At 33.6% G+C, this 11,030-nt stretch overlaps 1 protein-coding gene across 1 annotated transcript in view; it reads right to left on the minus strand.

The window, feature by feature from the left end:
* LOTGIDRAFT_203824 (hypothetical protein) overlaps positions 1-5,733 on the minus strand; it is a 52,867-nt gene extending 47,134 nt beyond the window's left edge. Inside the window, exons 1-3 of the mRNA XM_009055410.1 lie at positions 5,634-5,733; positions 4,486-4,950; positions 3,186-3,997 (exon numbers count right to left, since the gene is read on the minus strand). Of these exons, the coding sequence (XP_009053658.1) occupies positions 3,186-3,997; positions 4,486-4,950; positions 5,634-5,690 (1,334 nt within the window). The 5' untranslated portion in view covers positions 5,691-5,733. The remainder of the gene's footprint in view (positions 1-3,185; positions 3,998-4,485; positions 4,951-5,633) is intronic.
* Between the last annotated feature and the right edge of the window lie 5,297 nt (positions 5,734-11,030).

Genomic DNA, 11,030 nt, shown 5'->3' on the forward strand with positions numbered 1-11,030 from the left:
CATATTAACTGTGAAGGGTGCGAGTTTGAATTGCTGGAAGAACTGATTGTAACTGGATATATTCGATATTTTAATCACATACAATTTCAATTCCACATGCACCTACCACAAATAAAACAAGAAGCGTGTCGGTACTGTCAAATCATGCAATTATTAACCAGAACACATACTCCAATGTTTCAATATAGACATACTTGGCAAGCGTGGAAAAAAATTGAACTGTGATCAGTGATCAAGTACTTTGTTGGCACTAGTTCGAAATATACTGACTATTACCTTCCAAAACATCGTTTGGCGTTTTTGCCTGAATTCAAACCAAATTGACATTTTTATACGCCCAAATGAAATCCAAAAATATTTAGTATGTGTTATTGCCCTTGTTCTTGAAAACGCGTTCAATTTTTAGCTCGTAAACACTCTAGATGGCACAATTATTGACAGACTTTGACAAAACTTGGTAATATTATTCAGTATCGCATCAAAAAGTTCAAAAGAAGTGTATGACTGAAGTTTGAATATCTTCAATTTCTGGAGCCTCTTCATTTTTTTTTAATTAGCTGCTTATTTTACATTGTCGCTTATCCGGAAAATAAATGTGCTTTAAGTGTAAAAATTAAAAAATACAAACATGTATGTGCAATTTTAAATTTTTGTTGATAATTCAAATTCAAATTCTTTATTTTCCTTGAGCCTAAAGACTCATTAAAATAGAATATATACATAATGTTTCCAAACATACATATACAAATAATATACAATATACAATATACAATATACAAATATTTACACATATTTATGACAGAGAGAGGGAGAACAAATTAGTTTATTGTATTAATCGCTTAGTTTAAATATCTCAAGAATAAAGCAAGTTGACAATTCCTTAACATTATTTACTGACAGCAATTGTACTAATTTGTAAAAAGAAGGATATATATAGTAATATTTTTTAAGTCCGTGAAGTATGGACAAATTAGTATATGGTGATATTCGTTTTCAACTTCCGATAGATTACATAGTGTACATATTCTACTACATCTTTCGATTTTCTTAAAACGACCAATTTCAATATTTAAATTTTGTGAAGATAAACGTAATTTTGAAATGTATTTAATATAATTGTTAAATGTTCTGTTTTTGATGTTCAAATACATGTAACTATGTAAAATAATCCAATGAAGTAAAGGTATTTGACTCATTTTGTCGTGCGCATTGTTTATGTACTAATGTTTCTCGTATATTATTTTAATTTCCTGAGAGTATATTACAATTTTTTATTTTATGTTTTGTTCATTTAATTTCTAACAAATTTGTTTATAATTTTAAATCAGCACCATGGAAGCAATTTCTAGACGGCAACACCTTCAATGATAAAAAAGTTTTTACTGATTCCTTCATTCCATTATTCAATACGCCAGACTAATATTGTGGACACCCCTGTTCGCCATGTGGTCCATAAGTCTACAATTGGTCAAATTAACGTGGTTAGCTTCCGTATATCAATAAAGTCTGTGACATTATGATATTACCACAGATAGTATTACAGAGACATCTTTAGTTAACATATATAATTATCTTAACCTTTGATACTACCACAGATAGTATTACAGAGACATCCTTAGTTAACATATCTAATTATCTTAACCTTTGATACTACTACAGATATTACAGAGACATCCTTAGTTAACATATCTAATTATCTTAACCTTTGATACTACTACAGAGAGTATTACAGAGACATCCTTAGTTAACATATCTAATTATCTTAACCTTTGATACTACCACAGATAGTATTACAGAGACATCCTTAGTCAACATATCTAATTATCTTAACCTTAGATACTACCACAGATAGTATTACAGAGACATCCTTAGTTAACATATCTAATTATCTTAACCTTTGATACTACCACAGATAGTATTACAGAGACATCCTTAGTTAACATATCTAATTACCTTAACCTTTGATACTACCACAGATAGTATTACAGAGACATCCTTAGTTAACATATCTAATTATCTTAACCTTTGATACTACCACGGATAGTATTACAGAGACATCCATAGTTAACATATCTAATTATCTTAACCTTAGATACTACCACAGATAGTATTACAGAGACATCTTTAGTTAACATATCTAATTATCTTAACCTTTGATACTACCACAGATAGTATTACAGAGAATCTTTAGTTAACATATCTAATTATCTTAACCTTTGATACTACCACAGATAGTATTACAGAGACATCCTTAGTTAACATATCTAATTATCTTAACCTTTGATACTACCACAGATAGTATTACAGAGACATCCTTAGTTAACATATCTAATTATCTTAACCTTTGATACTACCACAGATAGTATTACAGAGACATCCTTAGTTAACATATCTATCTTAACCTTTGATACTACCACAGATAGTATTACAGAGACATCCTTAGTTAACATATCTAATTATCTTAACCTTTGATACTACCACAGATAGTATTACAGAGACATCCTTAGTTAACATATCTAATTATCTTAACCTGTAACTTGCAACTTGTTTTATCATAAATCTTTACATTGTGACCCTGTGCTTTCATGAGACAATGAGTGTGACCACAACTGTTGCTCCAATTTTAATGATCACATTGGTAATGCTTCAAAATAGTGTTAATATTCTTCATTGTGTTGATAGAAATGCACAAAAGTAATTATTTCAAAAATCAATTTTATTTTCGGTAGAAATTTTTAACAATTTATAAAAGGGACGGTTGCGCCATTTTTGACCAATTGTACCTTAGTCTCAAATGGGATTTTTAGCTGAGCTAATCAGTAATAGTGTTCACAGCTCACTGTCGAAATGTGAGCCTTGAAATCCATGTGTGTCCAGAATTATCTGCGTTTGAATGTTAAAATGACGACTCTTCAATTTAAGATAATCTATGATATATAGAAAAGACATCTATAGAAATAGTGAGTAAAATTCCTAGTTTGAAGTATATTTAAAGGAATTATGCAGTTTTCGTGCATTTCTAGTACTTCTAATAACTATTTACATATAGCCAACAATCAAATCATCCGCCAAAAATGGCGCATACATCCCTTAAAGTAGATTCTAAGAGGAAAAATCTTTACACACAAACGTCTCTAGGCACTGTGCTGCTCCATTTAACCCACGAAATGTAAATATCTTAGGCATCATCTTGTTCACCTTCTTCTTCGTCAAATTCTCCTTCTTCTTCAGCTGTAGCATCCTGGTACTGTTGATATTCAGATACCAGATCATTCATATTAGATTCAGCTTCAGTAAATTCCATCTCATCCATACCTTCACCAGTATACCAATGGAGGAAAGCCTTCCTTCTGAACATAGCAGTGAACTGTTCTGAGATTCTCTTGAACAGTTCCTGGATTGCAGTGGTATTTCCAATAAATGTTCCTGACATCTTCAAACCCCTTGGTGGAATGTCACAGACAGCAGTTTTAACATTGTTTGGAATCCATTCAACGAAATAGCTGCTGTTCTTATTCTGAACGTTCAACATCTGTTCATCTACTTCCTTCATGGACATGCGTCCTCTGAACATTGCAGCTACAGTTAGGTAACGACCATGACGAGGATCGCAGGCAGCCATCATGTTCTTGGCATCGAACATCTGTTGGGTAAGTTCTGGTACAGTCAGAGCTCGGTATTGCTGGGAACCTCGAGAGGTGAGAGGTGCAAATCCTGGCATAAAGAAATGCAGACGTGGGAAAGGTACCATGTTGACGGCAAGTTTCCTCAGATCAGCATTAAGTTGACCAGGGAATCGGAGACAGGTGGTCACTCCGGACATAGTGGCTGAAACCAGATGGTTGAGGTCACCATAAGTAGGTGTGGTTAATTTGAGGGTTCGGAAACAGATATCATACAAAGCCTCATTATCAATACAATAAGTCTCGTCTGTATTTTCTACCAGTTGATGAACCGAGAGTGTGGCGTTGTAAGGTTCCACAACAGTATCTGATACCTGCAATTACACAAAAACCTGTTTAAACATCATTTACTTTAAAATCTAAATTGATCTGTTGTAAAGGATTGATAAATTGCGAATCGATATCTCTATCTCCATATATGTTTAGAATATATTTATGGTGCAAAACATAATGCCTCCTAGTGATCACCTGAATATACGCGATAGTTGCGCTTAAAGGGATTGTAGAAATTTCATGGGACACCGACAGCATCAATTTGCACCATTCCAGTTTTCAATCAGACATCTGTGGTTCCTGCAATTCTACATCAACTAAGCGTATTACGACGTCACTAATCGCAAAATATGCTATATCACAAAAGGACTTCGAAATTAGTGACGTCATAAAACGCTTAGTTTTAGTGGATTGCGGGAACCACAGACGTCTGATTGAAAATTGAAATAGTACATAATATAATTGTTTTTAGAAAACCTCTTTACAATCCCTTTAAGAACTTTTAATTCAGATATCAACTGCATCTTACCTTTGGTGAAGGGCAGACAGAGAAAGTGTTCATTATTCTATCTGGATATTCTTCGCGGATTTTACTGATCAGGAGAGTACCCATACCAGAACCAGTTCCACCACCAAGAGAATGGGTCAACTGGAATCCTTGGAGACAATCACAGCTTTCAGCTTCTTTACGGACCACATCTAGAACGGAATCTACCAATTCAGCACCTTCTGTATAATGACCTTTAGCCCAGTTATTACCAGCACCAGATTGTCCGAAGACGAAGTTATCTGGGCGAAAGATCTGCCCAAATGGTCCTGATCTTACAGAATCCATGGTACCAGGTTCCAAGTCGACGAGAACAGCTCTAGGTACATATTTACCACCGGTAGCTTCATTATAATAAACGTTGATTCTCTCCAACTGAAGATCAGAATCACCGTGGTAAGTTCCAGTTGGGTCAATACCATGTTCATCAGAGATCACTTCCCAAAACTAAAAATAAAATGAATAAATTGTGAATTTCTGTTAACAATAAATCTGTTAATTTGGAATAATTTCTGCTAACAATAAATCTGTTAATTTGGAATTTTTGTTAACAATACATCTGTTAATTTGGAATTTCTGTTAACAATAAATCTGTTAATTTGGAATTTTTGTTAACAATACATCTGTTAATTTGGAATTTCTGTTAACAATAAATCTGTTAATTTGGAATTTTTGTTAACAATACATCTGTTAATTTGGAATTTTTGTTAACAATACATCTGTTAATTTGGAATAATTTCTGCTAACAATAAATCTGTTAATTTGGAATTTTTGTTAACAATACATCTGTTAATTTGGAATTTCTGTTAACAATAAATCTGTTAATTTGGAATTTTTGTTAACAATACATCTGTTAATTTGGAATAATTTCTGCTAACAATAAATCTGTTAATTTGGAATTTTTGTTAACAATAAATCTTTCCGATTTTCGTGCTATGTCTGTTCTTCAAGCATTGCCAGACCAGGTTGACTAAAGTATGATATCACTATTTAATACCATTTAGTTCTTTCCCAAAAACTTACATATATATATACACTATCTCAATTTTTCTGAAATAGTTATATTTCTTTTAATCAAAATAGCCACAAATATTACTTAAAAGGTTTTTGCTTCAAAATTAACGTCTTACCTTAGCTCCGATTTGGTTACCACACTGGCCTGTTTGCATATGAACTATTTCTCTCATTTTGAATTTGGTTGTATGGTTATGGTAGTATGAAAGACTGAGGGGTCGCAATGATTATTGAAGTAGTCTGTTCATTATATATGATCTGATATACCATGGAAACTCTCTGTTACCACTAGATCACCAAGGTAGTTTATTCACGGATTGACTAATGAGATTAAGCAGATTATGTAATTTGTTTAACTCGTATACTAACCAAATTAACAGATTAGATATTATGTTGAATTACAATCAAGCCAGTCGTAGCCAAACTTGATTGTTCGGAGGGACAGTGGAGCACAGTGTCTAGTTACAGTAATCAATTCGATAACTCGATTCGATTCGATCGGCTGTCAGAAGTTTTTCAGAGAGCGATATTTTTTTGTTCCCCCTCAGGCCCTCTCCCACCCCCACATCCACCCCGACCTCTTCTGATTATAATTTTGTAATAAATTTCGAAGTTCTGATGTTAGAAAATAGCAAATACTCCACATGATGTTATCATGCATAGTCCTACACAAAGACAAGTGAATTAGACCCTATTAGATGTTATAGAAGAGTACCTAAAGTGCAATGCGCTGCGATTAATATTGCAAATGCTGAAATAATCATATCGATGTCTAAAAAGCAGAGTCGAAACTGTATGAAGGGAGGTAACTACGAATGACCTATACAGACATTCAGGCCACAAAAAGACATTTTTTAGATTGCTTACATATTCTGTAAAATATGGACCATTATCGTCGTTTATTGTAAAGGTGTATGATTTAAATATAATTATATCTTTTATTACCACATGACTGTGCAGTACGCGGATAACCAGAGAGAACGTACTCGTGGGCTAATGTCACCGTCCCTCATTGCACACTGCATAACTTTGCCCGTCTTCTATCTATTTTTTGTATCTGTCAGTTCTTTCTGGTCGTGCATCACTGCACATGGGGTATTAAAAGTCTATGTTCACATTATCAAGGCCTAACAAAAAAAATAATGTCGGTGTCAATCTCAAAAAATGTTACGAAGTGACCTTAGAATTTGTTATTGTGTGGTACGAAATGACTTTTTGTCAAATTAATTAAAATCTCGCGTGAAATGACGAGATTTATGCATAATGATGTAATTTTGAACCAATCAAATTACAGCGAATGTTGAGATCCTCAGGATAGGTCACAACCTCTGACCTTTACATTCTGTCTACAAGAAAACTATACCTTTTGGCGCATTTTTAGGCGAATATTATTAAAATAACACGTCGGTAAGTTTGTAAATTTGTTATCTATTTTGTGTAAAATCACATATCTCAGTTGTATTGGCTTTTCAAGTCATTTAAAGCTCATAGCGAATGTGAAATATTCGCCACCAGCTCTGTCTCGCATCGAATCTACGTCTACACTCTACTCTGTCTACGATGAACATCAACAACTCGCAGTGACAGAAAAAGAGCTGATCGTCTCCTTAAACTCTCATGTAAAATTGTACCTTAGACATGTGTGAAGGTAGAATCGAAGATGTAAGTGACGTTTCTCAATAGTAGAGATATAGTTTTAGTGTAAACATAACCCTCGTTTGGTAACCCGCATGGGCTGGGTGCATGACCTTTAGCAATGTGCCCTCTCCGCGGTCATTCGCTTGGATCATGAAATTGCTAAGTTGTTCATTGTCAATTGTGTTACAATCACCTAACATGTAAAATGCGTTGTATTTTCTATTATTTGTCTAATATTGAACTTGAAATTTGTATATAAAACTAGGGAAATGATTTGAAAGTATTGATTTTTCACGACCTTTGTCCTTTCCCTCTGCTGGAAAAGTAGGTCACGTGCATAAATTATGCAAATGAGCAAATGAGCTCAAGGCAATGTCATTTTACTAGACATGAAATAAATCTTACTGCCAGGCAGAGAAAATGATAGCACATTGTCACAGATACATTTCTTTCAAGTATTTTTATGACCATGCCATAGACGAAGGTACTTCCAATTGATTAGTCATAGACCTAGTAATTCTATATCTTTTTTTTTGCATAACTGATTCGAAATTATTGTTTTTTTTCAACAATTTCTGGACAATTTTCTTCATATTCATTCTTAAGTAAACTTAATTAAACTACATTGGCTAAGGAAAATTGAATAAATTATTTTTGTTTGTCTGCTAGTATGAAATTTTAATGATAGGTTTCTCATGTCAAGTGTGTTAGATTAGGTTTTACTTTTGATTCAGGACACGTCATAAAATAGTTCAATTTTAAATGACAAGGATAGCATTTAGTTAAGATATTAAAATCAAAGTTTTAAGTTAAACAATAGTCCTGAAAACTTCTTAAACATAAACTTTGAAATAAATCATGACATTTTGAAGGACTCCTGAAATTCTAAAAGAGGAAGGTTGCACTTTTTATAAATTCCATTGGCTATATCTGTTGGCCTACATAGTAGCCTGCTCAACCAGAACTGCTGTAGAGTTATAACCCAAAAAGCATTTGGTTCAAACTCCAAATACTTAGCCAAATCCTACTACAACTTACAACATTGTACTATTGTGATATTTGTTGATGTATAGAGGTTCAAAGTTCAAGAGTTAGTAAGGTTAAAGGTCATTGTAAGGTTAAATTAAAAAGATTTGGCAGGTCGTTTTACCTTTTTAATGGTTTTGATGCTCTAGTGACAGTAAGCAAAGAATATTCCACCTTGTATAGGTCTAAAAATTTCATAGCTTTTTATTGAATAGATTTTTTAGTTTAATCAAAAGAAATTGAGTAGAAAAATTATCATTTAAATCAAGTGTTTTGGAGGAAATTGAAATTGATATGATATCTGACTATGAACAATAATATTCAGGGAAATTTTACAGCTTTCTTCCTCTACATGTTAGTTAATGGCTATTTTGTCATATTACTTGGCCCAAAAGAGTTATTTTCAGTCGTCATGAGAGGTGAATATGATCTGTATCAAACAAGGGTTTTGGGACATCAACAGATATTAAAGGAATCGTAAAGAGGTTTTCTAAACTTCTCATATGTATCATCATGTGTATTTGCACCATTTCAATATTCAGTTAAAAATTTGTGGTTCTTGCTGTGTCATAATTGCAAGAACCTGAGAGGTTTGACTGAAAATTGGAATGGTGCAATTGAAGCTATCCCTGTCTCCGATTCACAAAAAATGTCTACAGAAAACTTCTTTACAATCCCTTTAACTTGTTAAGTTATTAGCCAAGCTGTAAAGATATGACTGTAATTCACTGTGTTGTTTTTTTGGTTTCAGTAAAGAAGAAAACCACATATGGCTTCCCTAGAGGAAGTTCACCATAGTTCTAGTGGTGATGGTACCGACCCTCATGGTGGGACTATATTAACTATGGATGGTACCAGTGTTGGTGGGGTGAATCCTGAAAATGTCATTCACATAGTGAATTCTAACATGGGTGGTACCAGCTCTGTTACCATACCGACATTGACATTACAACAAGGCAACTTGACAATTCCTGTTACTATACCACAGGTAATGTCAGCCATTTTGGATATCGTTTCTTAAACATAAGCATGCTGATCTGACAAAGATCAGTAAGTTAGCTTGAGGCATATTACAATAATCACAAAGAGTTGAGACACATCTGGACATGTTCATTCATGTTGGTTTTAAGCTGGAACAAAAAACATGCAGTTAGAAGTTTGTATTGACATAAAAAATTATTCTGACATCTGGGCACACTTTGTGTGAGGGTAGGGCAAACAATCATGTTTTGACTTGTATTTTCAGATGTCAGGACACAACCAATCTGTGGTGGTATCAGCTATGAATCCAGCAGATTTAGCAGTCAAGTTAAAAGAAGGAGCTCTACCTACTCAAGTTGTTCAGGTACCTGCTGGTTCACTCACCTCCATAGATTGGGCTTCAAAATTAAAGGTATTTCTTCTCAATCAAAATCAGAGACAACAGTTCCTGATAGTTTGTAGTATATAGTATTGTATCCTGTAGAGTACAATATTTTCACTGTTAAAGTAGTGCTCACTACATCAGTTGTAGAGCGATATATAAATATTAAAACTGAACCTGAAACAGGTTGTTACTTAAAGAGTTTCATGCTCTTGCGATCCTCAGACAACAGACCTATTTCCTAGGGACGCACGCTGAAAATAGGTTAGTTATCGCAAGAGGATGAAACTGAATAACAACATGTTTCAGGTTCTATTTTTTAATATTCCTATCCTGCAAATTATATATTGACAATAAATTTTAGAATTCTTGGTAGTCTAAAGATCTATCACTCATTGTCATTTTAACATTCAAACTCAGATAATTCTGGACACACATGGATTTGAAAGCTCAAATTTCGATTGAGCTTCGCTTAAAAAATTCCAGTTTCTGAGACTAAAATATGATTGGTCAAAAAAATGGCTTTCCTGTCCCTTTAAACATTTAGAGAATTTGAAAGTCCAAAATGATAGACGTCATTCTGATCCTATTGTAGAAATCTTGAGTCAAGAAACAAGAAAATTCGGACTGCATTGAAAATTAAATTTTCATTATCATTTGAATTATTTATTCCTGATGTTACGTGGTGTTTCAGGAACTACAGCATGCTCAAAGATTAGAGAGGTTACGTGAAGAACAGGCAAATGTTCGCGACAAAATGTCTGTCAAGATATCAACTCAAAAATTTGATCCTTGTTCTGTTTGTGGAGATTCGGCTTCAGGTTTGTATTCAATAGTTTCCATGGTGATGGTGGGTTGTTATTGTTCAGTTCCCCTAACAATTTTAGGGTCAAAGTAACAAACAAAAACAAAAGAAAATGAAATGAATGGAGTTTTACGTCCTACTTAAAGTAACAAACAAAAGATAAGCAAAATTTCTTCTTGTAGAAGAAAGCTAAAACAGGAGTAGCATTGGATATAACTATGACTACAATGCATATTTTGCAAATTAATCAATTCAAGATGGCGTTCAATATATATATAATATATTCCATAGCATATATGAGGTTCTTTAGCAAGAGTCTGTTTGAGCGTTGGTTCTTAACCTGACATTATTTGTTTGGTTACGTCTAGCAAATTGTGGCTGTGGGTTCAATTCTCGATCGGCGTGTGATGGTTCGATTACCTTGAATAAATCATCTTCACTCACAATTCCAGTCGACCCAGTTGTAAATGAGTACGGATAATCCAGCAAAGATCAATTCCAAGAGATTTAGCTATTGGCCAGTAGGAAGAAAGGATTCTTAACTGTGAACCGAAGTTGTTATCCTTGTAAAATATAGTTGTTTCTGTTTTTTTTCTCTCTTGATGTACAATGTTATATATGATTATAGTATGACATTTGAATTGCAGGTAGACATTATGGAGCTATCAGCTGTGAAGGGTG

The sequence above is a fragment of the Lottia gigantea genome (genome assembly GCF_000327385.1).
Source record: "Lottia gigantea unplaced genomic scaffold LOTGIsca_24, whole genome shotgun sequence".
In the NCBI taxonomy this organism is placed as follows: Eukaryota; Metazoa; Mollusca; class Gastropoda; family Lottiidae; genus Lottia; species Lottia gigantea.